Source organism: Mauremys reevesii, linkage group 22 (assembly GCF_016161935.1).
Source record: "Mauremys reevesii isolate NIE-2019 linkage group 22, ASM1616193v1, whole genome shotgun sequence".
In the NCBI taxonomy this organism is placed as follows: domain Eukaryota; kingdom Metazoa; phylum Chordata; order Testudines; family Geoemydidae; genus Mauremys; species Mauremys reevesii.
The window spans coordinates 22,716,803-22,740,533 of NC_052644.1; the positions used below are offsets into that span (position 1 = coordinate 22,716,803).

At 63.4% G+C, this 23,731-nt stretch overlaps 1 protein-coding gene across 7 annotated transcripts; it reads right to left on the bottom strand.

Annotated features, from left to right (window-relative positions):
* Positions 1-252: 252 nt before the first annotated feature.
* Positions 253-22,439, bottom strand: LOC120388694 (metalloproteinase inhibitor 1-like). Of its 7 annotated transcripts, none has more exons than XM_039510703.1 (8): positions 22,083-22,439; positions 20,858-21,000; positions 20,166-20,332; positions 6,671-6,819; positions 5,748-5,848; positions 1,907-2,024; positions 1,191-1,312; positions 253-502 (listed from the first exon to the last, which is right to left on the bottom strand). In XM_039510703.1, the coding sequence occupies exons 3-8, from the start codon at positions 20,300-20,302 to the stop codon at positions 266-268; spliced, it is 864 nt and encodes a 287-aa protein (XP_039366637.1). In that variant the 5' UTR covers positions 20,303-20,332; positions 20,858-21,000; positions 22,083-22,439; the 3' UTR covers positions 253-265. The 7 variants fall into 7 exon arrangements, with proteins under 7 accessions (XP_039366637.1, XP_039366636.1, XP_039366640.1 ...); XM_039510702.1 differs by having other exon boundaries at positions 20,858-21,064; XM_039510706.1 differs by lacking the exons at positions 20,858-21,000; positions 22,083-22,439 and adding exons at positions 7,498-7,609; positions 9,044-9,230 and having other exon boundaries at positions 20,166-20,239.
* Between the last annotated feature and the right edge of the window lie 1,292 nt (positions 22,440-23,731).

The following is a 23,731-nucleotide window of genomic DNA, read 5'->3' on the forward strand; positions in this document are numbered from 1 at the left end:
GCAGTGGATTGGGGCACGGGAGAGCAGCCGGGGATTGGCGCCTGGGGGTGTTCTGGGGTACGTGCCAGGGGGCAGCTGGGGCTGGGGCTCAGTACAAGGGGTTCTCATGCCCCCCCAGCCCTGGGCCGGCAGACGATGGCGCAGACCCGGGTTCCAGCAATTTATTTATTTAAGAATCAAACTCCGCAAAATCATTTTCACCGAGCCCGACCTGGGGTGGGGGAGCAAAGATCGGGGGTCAAAGGAGGGGGTGACAGTTCAGGGGCTAGGTGGGGGTCGGGGGTGTTTCAGGGGAGTTGGCTGTGGCCTCGTCGAAGTTGCCCTCGAGGGTCTCCCAGGCACAGAAGGACTCGGCCCCGGGGGGCGTCCCCTGGATGGGGTGGGGCAGGCAGGCCTGGGTCTTGGCCTGAGGCCCCTGCCAGCTCCAGTCCTGCAGCCCGTCGGTCCAGGGGCACTGGGGGCCGCCCGACAGCTCGCACGGAGAGGAGCGACATGGCACCACCTGGGGAGGGGGTGGGGTTAGCGAGAGCCACGCCCACCCACAGACCCCGCCCTCATTGCATAGGCCTTGCCCCCTGAACCCCATCCCCCCACTTGTGTGCTGGGAATGGTGGGGGGGAGTGGGTGGAGTTAGAGAGAGACACGCCCACTCCGCATAGATTTCCCCGCCCACCCGCAGAGGGGGCCCCTGGGACACACCCCTCCCCCACAGACCCGGCGTCCCCAAGCCCCACATCTGCCCCCCACCAGGCCTGATGTTACATGGCATCACCTGGGGGGGGAGGAGGTGGGGTTAGGGACACTCCCAGCCCTCCAAGGCCCCCGCCCCCCACCTTCCAGCCCTCCAAGGCCCCTGCCCCCCATCTTCCAGCCCCCCAGGCCTCCCGCCCCACCTTCCAGCCCTCCAGCCCCGCCCCACCTTCCAGCCCCCAGGCCTCCCGCCCCACCTTCCAGCCCTCCAGGCCCCTGCCCCCACCTTCCAGCCCCCAGGCCTCCCGCCCCACCTTCCAGCCCTCCAAGGCCCTGCCCCCACCTTCCAGCCCCAGGCCTCCCGCCCCACCTTCCAGCCCTCCAAGGCCCCCACCCCATCTTCCAGCCCCCAGGCCTCCGCCCCACCTTCCAGCCTCCAGGCCCCGCCCCCACCTTCCAGCCCCCCCAGGCCTCCCATGCCCCGGCCCCCAAGAACTCACGTCACAGGCGCAGCCCCCTCCGTAGGCCTGGCTGACCCCGCGGCGCTGGCTGGGGGGGAGGCGCCCCCAGGGGCTCACGAAGGAACAAAACGAGATAATCAGGCGCCTGTCCTGCCGCTCGGCTGGGGGGAGAGGGCAGAGGGAGTGGCTGGCACCGTGCCCCACAGTGACCCACAGAGCCCCCAATAGCCCCCCAGATCCTGTAGCGCCCCATAGCACTGCACCCCCTCCCCCCCCAGGACCACTGGGCGGGGAATGCTGTGTCTTGGGGGGCCGTACCCGGGGGGGCTGAATGGGGAGGGGGCCGTCTCTAGGGTGAGTGGGAGGCGCTCAGCAGAAGAGGTGGGTGCGGAGGCTTGGAGGAAGGGCAGGCGGACGAACCGCTGCATTCACACGGCTGGTTGGGAGTCACTCCAGATTCAGCGAGTCGGGAGGACTTCACTGCCTTTGGGGGGGTGCGTCTCCCCCCACGGGTCCAATCCAGGGGGACTAGCTGGGGGGGGCTCCCGGCGTGACCCTGGGGGGCTGCAGGCTCCGAGGGCCGGTCCCAGGACGTGGGGAACTCGAGTGGCTCGGCCCAGGGAGCGCCCGCCCTGTGGATCTGGGCCCCGGGGGAATTACCCCAGAAGGGGGCTGGTGCCGAGGGGCCCTGAGGGGTATTGGGCAGTCCCGGGGGGGCTGCCCCAGGCCGGTGTCAGAGTGCCGGGGTGCCTTACCCATGATGAGATACTCCTCCCCGTTCAGGGGCGCCGGGTGCTGGTACCCACAGAACTGCACCTCGTTCCAGGAGTCTATGAAGAGCACGTCCCCCCGTGACTCGAGCCCCTTGTAGGTCTGCGGGAAGACGCACGTCAGAGCAGCAGGGGGCGCTGTGGGGAGCGGGGCAGGGGGGCTGGCTGTGGGGGGAGCGGTGGGGAGCGGGGCGGGGTTGGTGGGGCTGGCTGTGGGAGCGGTGGGGAGCAGGGTGGGGGAGTTGGTGGGGCTGGCTGTGGGGAGCTGTGGGGAGCAGGGTGGGGTTGGTGGGGGCTGGCTGTGGGGAGCGCTGTGGGGAGCAGGGCGGGGTTGGGGGGGCTGGCTGTGGGGGCCGCCTTGGGGAGTAGGGTGGAGGGGTTGGTGGGGGCTGGCTGTGGGGGGAGCCGTGGGGAGCGGGGCGGGGCAGGGGCTGGCTGTGGGAGCCGTGGGGAGCAGGGCGGGGTTGGTGGGGCCTTGCTGTGGGGAGCCGTGGGGAGCGGTGGGAGGGTGGGGCTGGCTGTGGGGAGCCGTGGGGAGCGGGGCGGGGTCGGGGCTGGCTGTGGGGGAGCCGTGGGAGCGGGCGGGGGTCGGTGGGGGCTGGCTGTGGGGAGCCGGGAGAGCGGGGGTCGGGGGGGCTTGCTGTGGGGAGCCGTGGGAGCGGGCGGGGGCTGGCTGGGGCCGCTGGGGAGTAGGGTGGGGTTGGTGGCTGGCTGTGGGGAGCCGTGGAGCGGGCGGGGTCGGTGGGGCTGGCTGTGGGAGCGCCGTGGGGAGCGGGCGGGTCGGTGGGGCTGGCTGGGGAGCCGTGGAGAGCAGGGGGTCGGTGGGGCTGCCTGTGGGGAGCCGTGGGAGCGGGCGGGGTCGGTGGGGCTGGCTGTGGGGGAGCCGTGGGAGCGGGGCGGGGGTCGGTGGGGCTGGCTGTGGGGAGCCGTGGGGAGCGGGCGGGGGTCGGTGGGGCTGGCTGTGGGGAGCCGGGAGCGGGTCGGTGGGGCTGGCTGTGGGGAGCCGGGGAGCGGGGCGGGGGGCTGGTGGGGAGCTGGGGGGCCGTGGGGAGCTGGGGAGCAGGTCGGTGGGGGCTGGCTGTGGGGAGCCGTGGGGAGCGGGGTCGGTGGGGGGCTGGCTGTGGGGAGCCGTGGGAGCGGGCGGGGGTCGGTGGGGCTGGCTGTGGGAGCCGTGGGAGCAGGGGGTCGGTGGGGGCTGGCTGTGGGGAGCCGTGGGAGCGGGCGGGGGTCGGTGGGGCTGGCTGTGGGGAGCCGTGGGAGCGGGGGCGGGGGTCGGTGGGGCTGGCTGTGGGGAGCCGTGGGAGCGGGCGGGGGTCGGTGGGGGCTGGCTGTGGGGGGAGCCGTGGGGAGCGGGGCGGGGGGGTCGGTGGGGGCTGGCTGTGGGGGGAGCCGTGGGGAGCGGGGCGGGGGGGTCGGTGGGGGCTGGCTGTGGGAGCCGTGGGAGCGGGGCGGGGGTCGGTGGGGCTGGCTGTGGGGAGCCGTGGGAGCGGGTGGGGGCTGGCTGTGGGAGCCGTGGGAGCGGGGCGGGGGTCGGTGGGGCTGGCTGTGGGGAGCCGTGGGGAGGCGGGGCGGGGTCGGTGGGGGCTGGCTGGGGCTGGCTGTGGGAGCCGTGGGAGCGGGCGGGGGTCAGGGGCTGGCTGGGGAGCCGGGGAGCGGGCGGGGGTCGGTGGGGCTGGCTGGGGGAGCCGTGGGAGCGGGGCGGGGTCGGGGCTGGCTGGGGAGCCGGGGGAGCGGGCGGGGGTCAGTGGGGCTGGCTGGGGAGCCGTGGGAGCGGGGCGGGGTCGGTGGGGCTGGCTGTGGGGAGCCGTGGGAGCGGGGCGGGGGTCGGTGGGGCTGGCTGTGGGGAGCCGTGGGGAGCGGGCGGGGGTCGGTGGGGCTGGCTGTGGGGAGCCGTGGGAGCGGGCGGGGTCGGTGGGGGCTGGCTGGGGAGCCGTGGGAGCGGGCGGGGTCAGGCTGGCTGTGGGAGCCGTGGGAGCGGGCGGGGGGTCGGTGGGGCTGGCTGGGGGAGCCGTGGGGAGCGGGGCGGGGGTCGGTGGGGCTGGCTGTGGGGCTGGCTGGGGAGCGGGGAGCGGGTCGGTGGGGCTGGCTGTGGGGAGCCGTGGGGAGCGGGGCGGGGTCAGTGGGGGCTGGCTGTGGGAGCCGTGGGAGCGGGCGGGGGGTCGGTGGGGCTGGCTGGGGGAGCCGTGGGAGCGGGGCGGGGTCGGTGGGGCTGGCTGTGGGGAGCCGTGGGGAGCGGGCGGGGGTCGGTGGGGCTGGCTGTGGGGAGCCGTGGGAGCGGGCGGGGTCGGTGGGGCTGGCTGTGGGGAGCCGTGGGAGCGGGCGGGGGTCGGTGGGGCTGGCTGTGGGGAGCCGTGGGAGCGGGCGGGGGTCGGTGGGGCTGGCTGGGGGAGCATGGGGCTGGCTGGGGAGCCGGGGAGCGGGCGGTGGGGCTGGCTGTGGGAGCCGTGGGAGCGGGCGGGGGTCAGGGGCTGGCTGTGGAGCCGTGGGAGCGGGCGGGGGTCGGTGGGGGCTGGCTGGGGGAGCCGGGGAGCGGGCGGGGTCGGTGGGGGCTGGCTGTGGGGAGCCGTGGGGAGCGGGGCGGGGTCGGTGGGGCTGGCTGTGGGGAGCCGTGGGAGCGGGCGGGGTCGGTGGGGGCTGGCTGTGGGGGGAGCCGTGGAGAGCGGGGGGGGTCGGTGGGGGCTTGCTGTGGGGGGAGCCGTGGGGAGCGGGGCGGGGGGGTCGGTGGGGGCTGGCTGTGGGGAGCGGTGGGGGGAGGCTGGCTGGGGAGCGGTGGCGGGTGGGGCTGGCTGTGGGGAGCCGGGGAGCGGGCGGGGTCGGTGGGGCTGGCTGTGGGGAGCCGTGGGAGCGGGCGGGGTCGGTGGGGCTGGCTGTGGGGAGCCGTGGGAGCGGGGCGGGGGTCGGTGGGGCTGGCTGTGGGGAGCCGTGGGAGCGGGCGGGGTCGGTGGGGCTGGCTGTGGGGAGCCGTGGGAGCGGGGCGGGGGTCGGTGGGGCTGGCTGTGGGGAGCCGGGGTCAGGCTGGCTGGGGAGCTGGGCGGGCGGGGTCGGTGGGGCTGGCTGTGGGAGCCGTGGGAGCGGGCGGGGGTCGGTGGGGCTGGCTGTGGGGAGCCGTGGGAGCGGGCGGGGGGGTGGGGGCTGGCTGTGGGAGCCGTGGGGAGCGGGGCGGGGGTCGGTGGGGCTGGCTGTGGGGAGCCGTGGGAGCGGGGCGGGGTCGGTGGGGGCTGGCTGTGGGGAGCCGTGGGAGCGGGGCGGGGTCGGTGGGGGCTGGCTGTGGGAGCCGGGAGCGGGCGGGGTCAGGGGCTGGCTGTGGGAGCCGGGGAGCGGGGGGGTCGGTGGGGGCTGAGCTGGGAGCGGTGGGGCTGGCTGGGGAGCCGTGGAGCGGGCGGGGTCGTGGGGGCTGGCTGGGGGAGCTGGGAGCGGGCGGGGGTCAGGGGCTGGCTGTGGGAGCCGTGGGAGCGGGCGGGGGTCGGGGGCTGGCTGTGGGAGCCGTGGGAGCGGGCGGGGGTCGGTGGGGCTGGCTGTGGGGAGCCGTGGGGAGCGGGGCGGGGGTGGGGCTGGCTGTGGGGAGCCGTGGGAGCGGGGCGGGGTCAGGGGCTGGCTGTGGGGAGCCGTGGGAGCGGGGCGGGGTCGGTGGGGCTGGCTGTGGGAGCCGTGGGAGCGGGGCGGGGGTGTTGGTGGGGACTGGCTGTGCGGGGAGCCGTGGGGAGTGGGGGGGGGTTGGTGGGGGCTTGCTGTGGGGGGAGCCGTGGGGAGCGGGGCGGGGGGGTTGGTGGGGGCTGGCTGTGGGGGGAGCCGTGGGGAGCAGGGGGGTGCTGGGGGGGGCAGGTACCTTGGTGATGTTGATCTCGTAGCGAATCCAGGACAAGAACTCCTGGGTGTTGCTGCTGGTGGGGCTCAGCGGAGTCACCCCCACGAACTTGCCCCGAATCACTGCACGGCAAAGAGACAGGGGTCAGGGCACCCTGAGCAGCCCCCCGCCCCCCGCCAGCCCCCCGGCATCTAGAACCACCAGAGTCGACTCTGATATGACCCAGACAATGGGGGGAATCCCTCCCTCCCAGACTCCGGGGTCCCCCTGCACCTTGGGTCTGGGATTCAGGACTCCTGGGTTCTCCCACGCCTTGGAAAGAGGAAGATTCCTCCACACACACACACTCTGTGGGGCGTCGGGGCTGGAGCCGGGACCCCAGAACCAGCTCGGGGACTCTCCAGCGGGTAACAGCTGTACTGACGCTGGGGCACAGGGGGAGCGCTCCCTGGTTGACCGGCGCGGGGCGGGGGTGCAAGACGTCTCAGCTGGGAGGTGGGGTTTATAGCTCTGGGGGAGGGACACAAGAACTTATGGGTGTTCGGGTGAGTTGCAAAAATTACAGGGGTAACTCTGCTGTGGGGTGGGACATTGGGGTCACTCACCTATGTCAGCCTGGCAGAACGGCATCTGGGGGTGCTGGGGAGCGGGGGGCTCAGAGGGGTGCTGGGGCAGGGGTCACTCACCGACGTCGGCCTGGCAGAACGCCATCTGGGGGTGCTGGGGACGGGGGGCTCAGAGGGGTGCTGGGGGGCAGGGGTCACTCACCGACATCGGCCTGGCAGAACGCCGACTGGGGGTCCTGAGGGGCAGGGTGGGGGGCTCAGAGGGGTGCTGGGGGGGCAGGGGTCACTCACCGACATCGGCCTGGCAGAACGCCATCTGGGGGTGCTGGGGGCAGGGTGGGGGGCTCAGAGGGGTGCTGGGGGGCAGGGGTCACTCACCGACATCGGCCTGGCAGAACGCCGTCTGGGGGTGCTGGGGTGCGCAGGTGCAGGCGTCTGTGGGGTCCCCGAGCACCAGGACCAGGATCGCACCCGCCAGCAGCCGGCTCGAGGTGACAGGGCTCATGGTGACGCTGGGATCGAGGGGTCTGCGGGGGGACGGAGCCGAGAGATGGAGACACGCCCAGAATCACCCCGGCCTGGCCTCTCTCAGCAGGGGGCACTATGGGGGTCTCCCCACTAGTCCAGCCCCGGACTCTCCCAGCAGTCGCCTCTCTGGCCTGAACTGGGCCTGGAGATGGGGGAACCCCAGGGCTGGGCTGGCAGGGGCTGCGGGTCGGGAGTGAGGGGCACCGGCAGAGCTGGGGGGAGCCCAGGGCCGGGCGAGCAGGGGCTGCGGGTCGGGAGTGAGGGGCACCGGCAGAGCTGGGGGGAGCCCAGGGCTGGGCGAGCAGGGGCTGCGGGTCGGGAGTGAGGGGCACCGGCAGGGCTGGGGGGAGCCCAGGGCAGGGCTAGCAGGGGCTGCGGGTCGGGAGTGAGGGGCACCGGCAGAGCTGTGGGGAGCCCAGGGCAGGGCTAGCAGGGGCTGCGGGTCGGGAGTGAGGGGCACCAGTACAGCGGTGGAGTGGGGGGGGTATTTCTCTGCCAGAAAATAAGGGCAAGTTAGAAGATGAGGAGCAGCATGGGAGCCGGGGGCCAGTAGAGGGGCAGGGGGCCCAGTGGAGAGGGGCAGCAGGGGGGCTGGTGGACGGGGGGCTGGGAGGGCCCAGTGGAGGTGTCTGAGGGGCCCAGTGGAGGGGGGCGGCAGGGGGGCTCCTCTCCCCTACCTGAGACCATGGAGCAGGCGAGGGCTGGAATCTCGACTTGCTCGGTGTGAGGTTCAGCCCCACTGGCTCCTATATAAGCAGCACCACACCTTTCCCCTCCCCCGCTACACACCTGCCAGGCCGGACAGGAGGAAGGGAGGTGATGTCAGCCGGGGGGGGGGGGTAAATTATTCTCTGACGTCTCTTGCTCAGTGCAGGGGGGACACCACCCCCCAGCACCCCTCCCTGGGGGTGAGGGAAATTTCTGATCACTCAGCACCAGCAGCAAGTCGGGGAGGAGAGGAATGGAAACCCAGGGGAGGAGGGGGCGGCATGGGGCAGAGCAAGGACTGTGATGCAGGTGGGGGGGGGCTCTGTTGGGGGCAGGGGCTCAGTGGGGCACCGTGCTCTAGGGGACAGGTGGGGATGGATGCTGCACGGGGTGGTTGGGGGGATGGATGGAGTCATGAGAGACTGGATGGATAAATGGATGGAGGGGGGATGTGTGGGGATGGATTAGTGCAGGGGTCAGCAGCCTTTCAGCAGTGCTGTGCCGAGTCTTCATTTAGTCACTCTGATTGAAGGTTTCGTGTGCTAGTAAAACATTTTCACATTTTTAGAAGGTCTCTTTCTATAAGTCTATAACATAGAACTAAACTATTGCCATATGTAAAGTAAATACGGTTTTTAAAATGTTTAAGAAGCTTCATTTAAAATTAAATTAAAATGCAGAGCCCCCCGGACCGGTGGCCAGGACCCGGCAGTGTGAGTGCCACTGAAAATCAGCTCGTGTGCCACCTTCGGCCTGTGTGCCATAGGTTGCCTACCCCTGGATTAGTTGGGTGGGTGCATACATGGGTGGGTGGCTGGGAGTGGGGAGGATGGATTGTTGGGTGCTTGGGCAGAAGGCTTACGGAGTGGGCTGCGGTGGGGAGGGGGGATGGCTGGTTGGGTGGCTGGACGGATGGATGGGGTGGGTGGCTGGGGGACAGATGTAGATGGGGTTGGGTGGGTGTGTTGTACTTAAAAGTGCTGCACAGGATCTTTTCAGGGGGAATAAGGCAAAATGCCACATTTATTAGTACTACATGTATCAATTAACACTGGCCTCCAGGCCCGGATGCTGGGGCTTAGATGCAGGGGGTGGGTCCAGGGTGAACCACTGTGACATTCTCTACCTATGGGGGAACGTGCCGTAACCCCCATGTTCCTCATTTTCATATAATCGTGATCTTACGTATAAAGCAGGCCTTGTAAGGTATCAGGGGAAAGGTTATGATCTGAGGAAAGTCATTTCTCTATCCATAGATGTGTATCATTAACACAGATGAAGTTATGAGAATTGTGTTGTGTGGTTGTCACTAAAACATGCTGTAAGTTGTGGGAATCAGGCAGATATTTGCTTCCCAGAGACAACAACAAGGAAAGTAGCCAACATCTGGGCGGGGTGTGAAACAAGCCAGCAACAGCTATTGTCCGCAAGGAGCTACAATGTGATGACTCACCTGCACGAGGCCACAGCAGGGGAATTGCTCAACCCTGCCAGGAGAGACTCAGAAATGCTCACCTGACTCTCAAGGCGGGGGGGGGGGGGGAGCCATGAGGGAAGAGAGGACATGATAAGAGGGAGAGATGTTTGCCATGGTCTTCCTCTCTCTTCCACCTCCATCTACAGACACCACCACCAAGTGACAGAAGCGCCGATCAAAGGAGAGAGCCGGGCTGAAAAGTAACCAGCCTGCGGCGAGAAGCACCTAAGTTTGTAAGGACATTGAAAGTGTTAAGAGCAGCTTAGAATGTGTTTTGCTTTTAATTCATTTGACCAAATCCGACTTGTGGTGTTTTGACTTATAATCACTTAAAATCTATCTGAACAGTTCATAACTCTGTTGGTGCCTTGACTTAAAATCACTTAAAATCTATCTGTACAGTTCATAACTCTGTTGGTGCCTTGACTTAAAATCACTTAAAATCTATCTGTACAGTTCATAACTCTGTTGGTGCCTTGACTTAAAATCACTTAAAATCTATCTGTACAGTTAATAACTCTGTTGGTTTATTCTCCCTGGAGCAGTGCGTTTGGTTTGAAGTGTGTGAGGGGCTCCCCTTGGGTACATATCAATTTCTTTGTTAAATTGACCTATTTATATAAGCTTGCAGCGTCCAGCGGGCATAACTGGACACTGCAAGACAGAGGCTCCCGGGGTTGTGTCTGGGACCGGAGATATTGGCTACTGTCATTTGCTTGCAAGTAGCCGGGAGCCACTGACACACCAGAGGCTGCGCGTGGATGGCCCAGGAGTGGGATTCTCACAGCACAGCAGGGTAAGGTTGGCTGCCAGAGTCAAGGATTGGAGAAGCCTAGAAAATGACCGGTCCAGATAACACCAGAGGGGAACGTCACAGTGGCGCAGAGCAGGGGGTACGTACGGCTCGTTACTCCGAGTGAAGCTCACCCTTAAGCCCTGATATTTGTGATTGTAAGTGAATCTGAAGGGCGGTGGCAAAGGACAGTCAGGAGGAGGCCACCGGTTTGTTATTTTCTGAACGGGGAGTAAGACCAGGAAAGCAGGAAAACGAGCGAAAGCGGAGAAGCGACGGCGAAGTTGGAGCTTTTGGGGCTTGGGTCTGCAGAAAAGGAGAGGGAGCACCAGAGGTTACTGCAACTGAAAGAACTGGAGATCAGAGAAAAAGAGAAAGAGGCAGCCAGGGAGGAAGCGGAGAAAAACAGAACGAGAGGGAAGAAAGAGAGAGAGCGAAAATTTGAAGATACCGTTTTGCAAAGTTTTCCGATTACCCCTGAACCACAGAGAGTTAAATTTAGGAATATTAAGAAAGTTATTGGTCTGAATAATGGATGTAAACGAAATGAAAGACTTGTCACAACCACACACCCAAAGTACAATTCATTCACCAACTGGTAAACACACCCTCGCACAGACGCCGCCCATGGTGTCTGTTTGACATCACTTTGCATACTCTGTGGTCGATTCCTTACTTCCTAGGAACCAGTCCCCGTACAGGTGACCGGCTGTTCACACGCTCACCATCCTCCTGTTGTTCCCTTATCTAATTACATATTTACAAGGCTGCCGGGAATTCAATCTTTGTTCATTGTTCCGTGGCCTTTGTCAGAACAGATCTATAAATAGGTGAGGGGGTAGGGATGATTGGGCGAATGGATGGATGGATGAGTGGACGGGGTTGGGTGGGTGGGTGCATAAGCAGGTGGTTGGGAAGGGATGTGTGGGCGGGTGGGAAGGATGGGTGGGTGGGTGGACAGGGATGGCTGGGGGATGGATAGGTGCTTGGATGGATGGATGTTTGGGGAGGTATGGATGGGTGGGTCACTGGTTGGAGGGAAGCTGGGTGAATTTTTCCCAGTGACCTGGCCCAACTCCTTAGCTCTTCGTTCTCCTGCAGAGGGGTCGACTGTCCGTGGTGGTTAGTTCTAGGTACCCCGTGGCTGGGCAATTGTCTGGGCCCAGGCAGGCGTCAGTCACACCAGGATCTCTGGGTCTTTGCGCATACCAAACAACCATTTCCCACCGCCTTATTAGCCAGGTGCCACATAGGGGAACTGAGGCATGCACAATATTCAAAATATGATGAAAATTTCCACTTCATCACACGCCCTCCAGCAGGGGGCGCATGGACACATGCAGCGTGCAGGGCTTGTCCCCTCCAGCAGGGGGTGCAGGGACACACACACACACACACACAGCACAAGGCTTGTCCCCTCCAGCAGGGGGCACAAGGACACACACACACAGCACAAGGCTTGTCCCCTCCAGCAGGGGGCACAAGGACACACACACACAGCACAAGGCTTGTCCCCTCCAGCAGGGGGCACAAGGACACACACACACAGCACAAGGCTTGTCCCCTCCAGCAGGGGGCGCAGGGACACACACACACACACACACACACACACACACACACAGTGCAGGGCTTGTCCCCCCCCCCGAATACATTCCACGCCCCGCCCCCCCCCCTTGTTTGAGACCCTCTAGGTCAGTGCTTCTCAAAGGGGTGGTCCACGGACTGGTGCCGCTCCGCGAGCCATCGGCTGCTGGTCCGCGGCGAGTTTCCTCGTAAGAGCATCGAATAGGATAATAATATGGCACCAATCCCTGGCACATTGGGGGGCGGCGGGGAATTGCCGGTCCCCCACATCAGACACTGATGGGAAGCACTGGGCTAGGTTAGAGCCGGGGCACTAGGAGTCAGGTAGGATTTCATGTTTACTCTTCTGAGCGTGGGAAATCAAAACGCCACTAGAGGGGAGCAGAGGCCCACGGTAAAATCACAGACTCGTAGCGATTAGGGTTGGAAGCAGGGTGACCAGACGGCAAGTGTGAAAAATCAGAACGGGGGTGGGGGGTAATAGGCACCTATCTAAGACAAAGCCCCAAAAAATCGGGACTGTCCCTATAAAATCGGGACATCTGGTCACCCTGGTTGGAAGGGACCTCAGGAGGGATCTAGTCCCATCCCCTGCTCAAAGCAGGACCAACCCCAACTAAACCAGCCCAGCCAGGGCTTTGTCAGGCTGGGCCTTAAACACCTCTAAGGAAGGAGATTCCCCCACCTCCCTAGGGACCCATTCCAGTGCTTCACCACCCTCCTCGGGAAATAGTGTTTCCTAATATCCAGCCTAGACCACCCCCACTGCAACTTGAGCCCATTGCTCCTTGTTCTGTCATCTGCCCCCACTGAGACCAGCCGAGCTCCAGCCTCTTTGGAAACCTCCTTCAGGCAGTTGAAGGCTGCTATCAAATCCCCCCTCACTCTTCTCTTCTGCAGACTAAACAATCCCAGTTCCCTCAGCCTCTCCTCAGTCATGTGCTCCAGCCCCCTGATCATTTTTGTTGCCCTCCGCTGGACTCTCTCCAATTTGTCCACATCCTTCCTGTAGTGTGGGGCCCAGAACTGGACACAGTATCCAGATGAGGCCTCACCAGTGCCGACTAGAGGGGAATGAGCACGTCCCTCGATCTGCTGGCAGTGCCCCTACTTATACAACCCAAAATGTCATTAGCCTTCTTGGCAACAAGGGCCCACTGCTAACTCATATCCAGCTCCTCGTCCACTGTAACCCCAGGTCCTTTTCTGCAGAACTGCTGCCCAGCCCGTCGGTCCCCAGCCTGGAGCCGTGCCAGGGATTTGTCCGCCCTAAGTGCAGGACTCTGCCCGCGTCCTTGCTGAACCTCATCAGATGAGGTTTCTTTTGGCCCAACCCTCCAATTTGTCGAGGTCTCTCTGGGAGCCCTACAGAAGGTGCTCGGAAGCCGATAACAGATCTTACCTCCCTCGCCTCATGTCTCTAGGACCCAGGGACTGCCCCGCTTACAGCCCCGCCGCATACCTGATACCGAGCGGGGTCACTCCCACAGCTGGGGGGAGGGGGTGGAAACGGGAGTGGGCGAGCAGCGGGTTGTGGGTCGGAGATGCGGGGGGGGGCAGCCCAGGGCTGGGCTGGCAGGGGGCTGCTGTTTTGTGGGTCCGGCTGTAAGCCTGTGAGCCCAGGGCCAGGAGCTGTAACAAACCTGGGGAGCTTGGAAAGGAAATGAGAGAGAATCGTTAGACCATTGGAAAGCAGGGAGCCAAGGAGAGCGAGCAGAAAATGAGACATGAGGTCTGTCCCCTCTAGGGGGCGCTGCCCGGATCCAGCCTCAGAGCGGGGACTGGCTGGCTCAGGGGGTGGGGAATGGGGCCTGGGGCCTGTCCCCTCTAGGGGGCGCCGGCTCCCATCCGGCCCAGGGCAGGGACTGGCTGGCTCAAGGGGGCAGGGAATGGGGCCAGGGTCTGTGCCCTCTAGGGGGCGCCGGCTCCCATCGGCCACAGGGCAGGGACTGGCTGGCTCAAGGGGGCAGGGAATGGGGCACTAGGCCTGTCACCACTAGGGGGCACTGGTTCCCATCCAGCTCCAGGGCAGGGACTGGCTGGCTCGGGGTGGAGAATGAGGCCAGGGTCTGTCCCCTCTGGGGGCGCCGGCTCCCATCGGCCCCAGAGCAGTGACTGACCAGTTCAGGGCGTGGGGAATGGGCCCAGGGCCTGTCCCCTCTGGGGGGCAGCGGCTCTGATCTCCGGCTCTTTAGCCCAAGGGTCCTGACGGGACCGAGTGCTTCAATCACCGTCTTTAAGTCCCTTGTGGGGAAGGAACGTTCACTAAGGGGCTGGTCGGTCCAGCGCCGGGAGGTCGAACCCCATCCCAGGGCTGGAAGTTGAAGCTGGACAAAACCCTTTGTCCCGAGAGAGCAGCGAACCCTCGGGACCCTTCCCCGGGGCGCGGTGGAGTCTCCAGCATTGACGGGAGGTTTTGCTGAGAGTCCCGCCCTAGATCAAACAGGAATTAATTCGGGGCAGGTCTCTGGCCTGTGCGATCCAGGAGGTCAGAGGAGAGGCTCACAATGGTACCGACCGCAGACTCTGCCCCCCGCTGGCTAGGCCGAATCCCTATTTCGGGACCCTTGGTCAACCAAACACGGAGAGTCCTTCGGTTCATTCCCCGTTTGGGGGCTCTGCTGTGCAGCTCTCACCCTGCTGCCTCGCCCCAGAGGTGGCTGCATCTCAGCGCCGGGTGACCCATTCCCATGCGGTGTTATGTGCGGCCGCTCCCCAGTTGCCCTGCCCCAGAGGTGGCTGCATCTCAGTAACTGTACATCTAAAACTCCCAGAAGCAGAGACCTGGAGCTTATGGAGGAATCACTATTAGCTCTTGGCTGTGTAGGGAACACAAGTGTCTGTGTTTCAAGCTCACTGCACTAACACACACACACACACACACACACACACACACACACACACACACACACACACACACACACACACACACACACACACACACAGAGCGGCCACCTGGGTTCTCTCCCCATCTCTGGGAGGGGAGTGGGGTCTAGTGGTTAGAGCAAGGGGGGCTGGAAGCCAGGACTCCTGGGTTCTCTCCCGGCTCTGGGAGGGGAGTGGGGGCTGGTGGTTAGAGCGGGGGGAGCCAGGACTCCTGGGTTCCACGGCAGAGCTTGCTCCAGAGATAACAGGAAACCTGTTTGCCCGGCGGTTGCTCGATGCCTTACAACGCTGGGGGCAGCCAGAAAGGGGGCAGGCTGCTCAACCTCTAACCCATTACAGGCCCCCCAGGGAAAGGCATCAAAACAAATCCAGCACCCTGGGCCCCCGAGTGCCAGGCACTGCTCAGGGCTGGGCTAGCAGGGGCTGCGGGTCAGGAGTGAGGGGCACCAGTAGAGCGGTGGGGGGCAGGGCTGGGCTAGCAGGGGCTGCGGGTCGGGAGTGAGGGGCACCGGCAGGGCTCGGGGGGGGGCAGGAGGGGGCTGGTTTTGTCTCTGCTGCTGTTCCCAATCTCGGTGGATTTACACTGACAATGGGCAGCCCTGATTACTGGAACCTTATCCCAGACCTGGGCCTGGCGGGGGCGGGGGTGGGGGCGGCCACACACAGAGCCCCCCTCCCCCGAGCTTCTCAAATGCCACACCCCCACCATGGACCTCCCCACAATGACCCCCCCATTGGGTCACCCCAGCCTCTCCCCCCATTACTGACCTCCCCCTCCCAGTGCAGACCCCTCCCCTCCCTTCCCTTCCCAGGTACAACACAATCTGCCACACACAGAGCAGGGCCCATCCCCTCCAGCAGGGGGCGCAGGGACACACACACACCCCTAACTACCCCCAACAGCTGCCCCCCTCTGTCTAGGACTCGCAGCACCTGGGGCCCCTCTCTGGCCCTGACCCCCACCTCTGCCAGGACCTGCCTCGAGGGGGGAGATGGTCCCCACTGAGCGGGGAACTGATTGGTCAATGCAGACACCCCCCAAGAGGGGAGGGGCGGAGTCAGAGCCGACTTAAAAGTTTGGGGTGGGCGCACAGGGCGAGCAGGAGGGAGCGCAGGGAGGGAAGAGGAAGGGTGCGGGGTTAGGTGACGGGTACCCCCAAACTGTCAGCTCCACGGCCGGTGAGTGGGGACGAGTCCCTTCTAGAGAGGGGGCAGAGAGAAGAGGGGAAAGGGGGGTCGGGGTTCAGGGAGAGAGATGGGAGAACCGCGCTACAGCCAGAAGGGCTGGGAGCCAGGACTCCTCGGTTCTCTCTCTGGCTCTGGGAGGGGAGCAGGGTCTAGTGGTTAGAGCAGGGGAGCACGGCTGGGAGCCAGGACTCCTGGGTTCTCTCCCTGGCTCTGGGAGGGGAGCGGGGTCTAGTGGTTAGAGCAGGGGAGCACGGCTGGGAGCCAGGACTCCTGGGTTCTCTCCCTGGCTCTGGGAGGGGAGCGGGGTCTAGTGGTTAGAGCAGGGGAGCACGGCTGGGAGCCAGGACTCCTGGGTTCTCTCCATGGCTCGGGGAGGGGAGGTGGGTCTAGGGGTTAGAGCACGGGAGCACGGCTGGGAGCCAGCACTCCTGGGTGCTCTCCTGGCTCTGGGAGGAGCACGGCTGGGAGCCAGGACTCCTGGGTTCTCTCCCTGGCTCTGGGAGGGGAGTGGGGTCTAATGGTTAGAGCAGGGGAGCATGGCTGGGAGTCAGGACTCCTGGGTCCTACCTTATCCCCCAAGGCTGTTCGTCGGCGATTCCTTCCGACGCCGCCCTGTCCCCAGGTGCTGAGCCCGGCCACCAGCACTGACCCCACATCCTCTGGAGCCATGGCAGGGACTGGCAGCTCGAACCGTGAGTGGGGTCCAAGGGGGGGGGGCTGCCACTACTCCTCCCCCATGCAGAAGCAGGGTGAGGGCTGGGAGCCAGGACTCCTGGGTTCTCTCCCTGTTTGGGGGGGTGGAGTGGGGTCTAGTGGTTACAGCGGGGGCGGGGGGGGGGCTGGAAGCCAGATCTGAGGCCCCAGGTCATGTAGACGTTAATGAGAAAACTGCTTGGCAGACTCTCGGGGGCTCAAATTCCTTCCCTGCCCCCCCACCCCCCAGTCCCAGACTAATTAGCCTCCCGGGAGCATTGTGTCCCCGGGGCGCTGCGTTCTCACGCTCTCAGGTTCGGTGGGCCGGGTGGGGAGGGGCGATCAGGTTCCCCCCACTTAATCCCGGGGATCACAGCCGGGAATGACAACAGCCTCTGTCCCCGGCGGGGCGGGGGGGGGACTCTCAGAGGCTGCCACCGACCTGCCGAGAAGGGACCTTGTTGGGGCATAGAGACGTTCCCCCCACAGCCTGCGACGCGCCAGCCCAGTGGGGCAGAGAGAAGAGGGGCAGACCTCCATGCACTGAGCTGCAGGGGGAGCGCTCCCCGCGGCAGAGGTATTAGGGCTTTTACCCTTGCTGGGCCACTAGGGGGCACAGGACCCCACCACGGGCACTGCGCATTGCAGGCGAACGGTGGGGGTCAGGGCTGGGCTAGGACAGGATGCGGGTCAGGAGTGAGGGGCACCGGCAGAGCTGGGGGGGTCAGGGCTGGGCTAGGAGGTGGCTGCGGGTCAGGAGTGAGGGGCACCGGCTGAGATCTTGACACCCCCCCCCCGCCATCTCCAGAGACTATCAGCCCCCCCTTCAGGAAGGCCCCAGAGATGCCCGGCCTGGCGGGGGGACCCCTGGCTGCTCCCCCTTCCCTGCACTTCGCCACCCCCACGCGCCGGCGCCATCGCACCAGCTTCACCCAGGAGCAGCTGGAGCAGCTGGAGGCCGCCTTCGCCAAGAACCACTATCCGGACATCTACGTGCGCGAAGAGCTGGCCCGGGCCACGCGGCTCAACGAGGCCAGGATCCAGGTACCCGGTGGAGGGCGGCGGGGTGGGGCGGGGGGGGCTCCCCGGCAGTCAGTGCTGGGCACTGCAGGGCGTTCTGTGTGGCTGTTCCCTAGCCGCCCCACCCCAGAGGTGGCTGCACTCAGCGCCGGGCGAGGCATCGCTGAGGTCCCGGCCAGGCGCACTCCTGGGTGAGGGGCTCCGTGGGGTAATGCGGCTGGGTCTGGACGGCGTCTTTCTCTCTTTCCAGGTGTGGTTCCAGAACCGCCGGGCCAAGCAGCGGAAGCAGGAACGGGCCCTGCTGAAGCCCAGCCCCCCCCGGGGCCTCTCGGTGGGGCCAGTACCTGTTCCCCCACCCCGGCAGTACCAGTACACCCCGACCCTGGCCCACCACCACCACCTCCCCCGCTTCCCTGCCTCCTACCCCCCAGGGCTCCCGCCTCCCCCTGGCCAGTTCCCGTGCCCCCACCCCCCGCCACCTCCCCGAGCCCCCGAGGACTGGTACAGCTCCCTGCGCACTATGACCTCCCCCCCTGCCCCCCCACCCCCTGTCATCTCCCTCAGCCTGGACCCAGCCGCCCACTGGAACTGAGACCCATGGGGCGCTGGATGCAGCCTGGAACAGTCATAAAGGTGTAGAAAGGTCTCTGACTCCGTCTCCTTCATTCCAACACAGGAGGATGGCTCTCCCAGCACTGAGATGCAGCCACCTCTGGGGCAGGACAGCTGGGGAACAGCCACACATAACGCCGCCTGGGGATGGTTCGCCCGACACTGAGATGCAGCCATTTCTAGGGCAGTGCAACTGGGGAACAACTGCATATAACACCGCATGGGCATGGCTCATCTGGCGCTGAGATGCGCCACCTCCCATTATTATTATGAAATAATTCAATATGAGCAAACAGGACGTCCCAACCTGGAACATATTTTTTTTCTATGTGCTTTGAACGGGCTGATTTCCTAATGGAAAGAAAAATGATGAGTGAAATTGCCTCGGAGGAAAAAATTAGATCGTAAAATACGAATGCAAATGGGGAGTTTTCTAAGAAAAGTTTCTCAGATGATCAAAATGCCACAATTCCAGAAATCAAGAAAGTGGAGACACTTGACTAAAAGCCCATGTTCTTTCAGTGGGGGAAATGAAGGCATCCGTTTGACATTTAAAAAGCCACATATAAAAAAATGGCAAAAAAAATACGGGCTAGTAATTGATATAAATTAGTAATTGATATAAATTAGAAGTGTATTTGGCTAGAAGCAGGATGAGGTACTCGTATCAAATGCGGGTGATGGAGCATTTTCCAGGACATTAGGCCTGGACCCCCAGAGGGACTTACTTTTATCTCTTTATTACTGACCTTGGCACAAAAAGCGGGAATGTGCTAATAAAGTTTGCGGCTGACACGAAGCTGGGAGGTATTGCCAACACAGAGAAGGACCGGGATATCCTACAGGAAGATCTGGATGACCTTGTAAACTGGAGTAATAGTAATAGTATGAAATTTAATAGTGAAAAGTGCAAGTCGTACATTTAGGGATTAATACCAAGAATTTTAGTTATAAATTGGGGACACATCAGTTGGAAGTAACAGAGGAGGAGAAGGACCTCGGAGTATTGGTTGGTCACAGGATGACTATGAGCCGCCGATGTGATACGGCCGATAGAAAAGCTAATGCGGTTTTAGGATGCATCAGGCGAGGTATTTCCAGCAAAGATAAGGAGGTGTTAGTATCATTATACAAGGCACTGGTGAGACCTCATCTGGAATACTGTGTGCAGTTCTGGTCTCCCATGTTTAAGAAGGGTGAATTCAAATTGGAACAGGTACAGAGACGGGCTACTAGGATGAGCCGAGGAATGGAAAACCTGCCTTATGAAAGGAGACTCAAAGAGCTTGGCTTGTTTAGCCGAACCAAAAGGCTGAGGGGGGGTATGATTGCTCTCTATAAATATATCAGAGGGATAAATATCAGGGAGGGAAAGGAATTATTTAAGCTCAGTACCAACGTGGACACAAGAACAAATGGATATAAACTGGACACTAGGAAGTTTAGATGAAGGTTTCTAACCATTAGAGGAGTGAAGTTCTGGACCAGCCTTCCAAGGGTAGTAGTGGGGGCAAAAGACATATCTGGCTTCAAGACTCAGCTTGATAAGTTTATGGAGGGGATGATATGATGGGATAGCCTAATTTTGGCAATTAATTGATCTTTGATTATCAGCAGGTAAGTATGCCCAATGGCCTGTGATGGGATGTTAGATGGGATGGGAGCTGAGTTATTACAGAGAATTCTTTCCTGGGTGCTGGCTGGTGAGTCTTGCCCACATGCTCAGGGTTTAGCTGATCGCCATATTTGGGGTCGGGAAGGAATTTTCCTCCAGGGCAGATTGGCAGAGGCCCTGGGGGTTTTTCGCCTTCCTCTGCAGCATGGGGCACAGGTCACTTGCTGGAGGATTCTCTGCAGCTTGAGGTCTTCAAACCACGATTTAAGGACTTCAGTGGCTCAGACCTAGGTCAGGGGTTTGTTGCGGGAGCGGGTGGGTGAGATTCTGTGGCCTGCGTTGTGCAGGGGGTCAGGCTAGACGCTCATGATGGTCCCTTCTGATCTTAAAGTCTAGGAGTCTATGAGACCCCCCCACACACACAACCCGGCCCCGAAAGACACCCCCCGCAATGACCCGATGCTGCCCCTCTAGGCCTCTTGAAAAATCGCTGCGATCCACAGAGCCCGAGTTAGGAGCCTGGACTCCACTACAGAGAGCAGGGAGTGACGGGCGCCCCAGAATGTGACCCTGCCCCTCTTGCGGCTTTCAGCACCTAAGTCTGGGCTCCACGCAGGTCCTGCTCGTCCACTAGGGGAGGCGCCGGGACCGCCCCGCCTCCGAGGACTGGCCTGCTTCCCATGATGCTCAGCCTCCCCCCTCCTTTAATGTCTCCCACATGCCTTGAAATGCCTTTTCCGGCTTGCCCAGCTTGGCGGGCGCATCTCACCGCTCTCCACTGTCCTGGGCAGCTCCCCAAGTGGCCCTGCCGGCTCCTGGATCAGACGGGAGGTGTCGGAGCTCCACAAAACTCAATGGTGAGAGGGACGCCCCTCTGGCTGCCAGCCCCCCGGTGAGAGCCCACATCCATCACGGGGGAGAGGCCCCCATCTCCACCTGCCGAGAAGAAGGGATTTGAACAGGAATCTCTACCAGGACCCCTAAGCACCAGGCTGCAGAATCACCGTCCCAATTAACACTGAACGAGTTAACCCAACAGGGGATGGGGAGGGGGAGGGACCCGCCTGAGAACGTCCCCCAGTTCAGAGATCAGCGTGTTCAAATCCTTCCCGTGTCCTGGCCGAGCACCGTAACCACTGGGCTAAAGGCAACCCTAGGATCAGAGGAGCAAGGAGCCCCCGGGCTCATCTCGTCTGTATCACACAGGCCGGAAACCGTCCCCAACATCATTCCTAGAGCTGATCTGGTAGAGAAACAGCCCGGCTTGACTGAAAACCGGCCAACGGTGGAGAATTCACCACGCCCCCTGGGAAACAGATCCGGTGGTTCATGACTCTCACGGTAAAAAATTGACGCCTTATTCCCAGGCGGAATTTGTCCAGCTTCAACTTCCAGCCATTGGCTCAAGTTCTGGACCGAAGAGCCCGTTAATAAATATTTGTTCCCCCCGCCGGTACGTACAGGATGGGATCGAGTCATCACCCCTCCACCGTCTCTTTGGTCCGCTAAACAGTGAGCTGCTGGCGTCTCTCGCTCCCAGGCAGGGTCGTTAATCATCCTCACGGCTCTTCTCTGACACCTCCCCGATTTATCGGCGTCAACATCTAGGAACAAAGGATGAGGGCCAGACTCACCTGCTGGGAGACTCTCTCCTGGGAAGCAATGACTCTGAAAAAGATTTGAGGGGCGTGGGGGAAAATCCACGGAACGTCCAATCACAGTGGGACGCTGGGACCAAACGGGAACCTAATGTGATCCCGGGATGTATAAACCGGGGAATCTCGAGTGGGAGCAGAGAGTGGATTTTCCCTCTGGCTTTGGCCATGGTGCGGGCGCTGCTGGGATCCCGCATCCCGTTCTGGTACCCGCAATTCAAGAAAGATGTTGCATAGGCGCCGACTTTTCTCGACATCGTGCTCAACCCCCCCAGCCTCGCCCCTATTCCAACCCCTTCCCCAAAGTCCCTGCCCCAACTCCACCCCCTCCCTGTCCCTATTGGACTCCAGCCCCAAATCCCCGCCCCGCCCCGCCTCTTCCCGTTTCGCGGCCGCAAGCGCTGGGAGCTAGGGGGAGCAGCGGAGCCGCAGCGTGCTCAGGGGAGGAGGCAGGGGCGAGCTGGGGCGGGGAGGGGAGCTGCCGGTGGGTACAGAGCACCCCCCAATTTTTCCCTGTGGGTGCTCCAGGCCCGGAGCACCCACAGAGTCGGCGCTTATGGGATGTTGATCAGTCAGGGAGGGGTCAGAGAAGGGCCCTGCCTGAGAGTGAGACACCAGCTGCTTGGTCTATTTAGCTCAGGGGTTCCCAAACTGGGGGTGGGGACCCCTCAGGGGGTTGTTAGGTTATTATGTGGGGGGGTTGTGAGCTGTCAGCCTCCACCCCAAACCCCACTTTGCCTCCAGTGTTTATAATGGTGTGAAATATATTAAAATGTAGTTTTCATTGATAAGGGGGGGTTGCCCTCAGAGGCTTGGTGTGGGAACGGGGTCACCAGAACAAAGGTTTGAGAATTTTAGCTGAACAAAGAGAAGGTGAAGGGGTGACTCAATTCCAGTCTCCAAGTGCCACCAGGGGGAACAAACACGGGTAACAGGCCCGTCAGACCAGCAGAGGAAGAGCTCACGTGATCCAAGGGCTGGAAGTTGAAGCTAAACAAATTCAGCCTGGAAATCAGGCGTCCGGTTTTTACCGAGAGTAATGACCCGTGGGGGCAGTTTCCCAGGAGACGGTGGATTCTCCGGCACTGGCCATTTTTCAATCCAGACGGGCTGTTTGCTACACGATCTGCTCTGGGAATTAGCGTGGGGGAGCTCCGGCCTGTGCGACACGGGGGCCAGGCTAGATCATCACAACGGGGAGATGAAAGCCAAAAGGGGAGGGGGGAGGCTGTGCTGGACCACGGAGGTATTGGGTTATTGTAGGGTCTCTTAGGAGTGCTCGAGTCTGGTTTGTTATGAGGGGGGTCTCTCGGGGCCGGGTCGTTATGGGGGGGGTCTTGGGGCCAGGTTATTATGGGTGGGGGTCTCAGAGCTGGGTTATTATGGGCAGGGGGTCTCTGGCGGCAGGGTTGTTATGGGGGTGGGGTCCTCAGGGCCGGGTCGTTATGGGGTCTCGGGCCAGGTTATTATGGGCAGGGGTCTCTGGCAGCAGGGTTGTTATGGGGGTCTCGGGCCGGGTCGTTGGGGGTCTCGGGCCGGGTTATTATGGGTGGGGGGGTCTCAGAGTTGGGTTACAGGGCAGGGGTCTCTGGCGGCAGGGTTGTTATGGGGTGGGGTCCTCAGGGCCGGGTCGTTATGGGGGTCTCGGGCTGGGTTATTATGCGGGGCGTCTCTGGTGGCAGGGCTGTTATGGGGGTGGGGTCCTCAGGGACAGGTTCTAATGGGCGGGGGTCTCGTGGCCGGGTTGTTGGGGTCTCTCGGGCCGGGTCGTTGGGGCGGGTCTCGGGACCGGGTTGTTATGGGGGTGGGGTCCTCAGGGCCGGGTTCTAATGGGCGGGGGTCTCTCGGGGCCGGGTCGGGGGGGTCTCGGGCTGGGTTATTATGGGCGGGGCGGTCCTCTACCGGCAGGGTTGTTATGGGGGTGGGGTCCTCAGGGCTTGGTTGTTGGGGGTCTCGGGGCCGGGTCGTTGGGGGTCTCGGGGCCGGGTCGTTGGGGGAGTCTCGGGACCGGGTTGTTATGGGGGTGGGGTCCTCAGGGCTTGGTTGTTGGGGGTCTCTCGGGGCCGGGTCGTTGGGGGTCTCGGGGCCAGGTTATTATGGGGGTGGGGTCCTCAGGGCTTGGTTGCTGGGGGTCTCTCGGGGCCGGGTGGTTGGGGGAGTCTCGGGGCCGGGTCGTTGGGGGCCTGGGGCCAGGTTATTATGGGCGGGGGGCGGTCCTCTAGCGGCAGGGTTGTTATGGGGGGGTGTCTCTGGCGGGGCCGGGTCGCTGCGGGGGTCTCTCGGCAGTACGGTGACGGGAGGGCCTCGGGCGCTTGGCGGGGACAAGACGGGACCAGGCCGCGTTGTTATGGTAACCATGGCGCGCGGGGAGGGCAGGACCCGGATGTCGCCCGGGGGGCGGGGCTCAGGGGGGTTCTCAAGCAGGGGGCGGGGCTCAGGCATCGAAGGGACCCGGATGTTCCCGGGGCGGGTGGGGCGAGGCTATATAAGGAGCCGGATGTGACGGGGCGGGGCTCAGCGATGGACCCGGATGTGCGCCAGTGGTGGGGGGAGGGCGGGCTGAGCCGTGCGCAGGTCCCGGGTTTTTCCCTGAACCCGGCTTGGCGGGAACAGGCGGGGGGCGATGGCGGTTGGGCAGGACCCGGATGGAGGCCGCGTGCCAAGGTCCCGGATGGGCGCC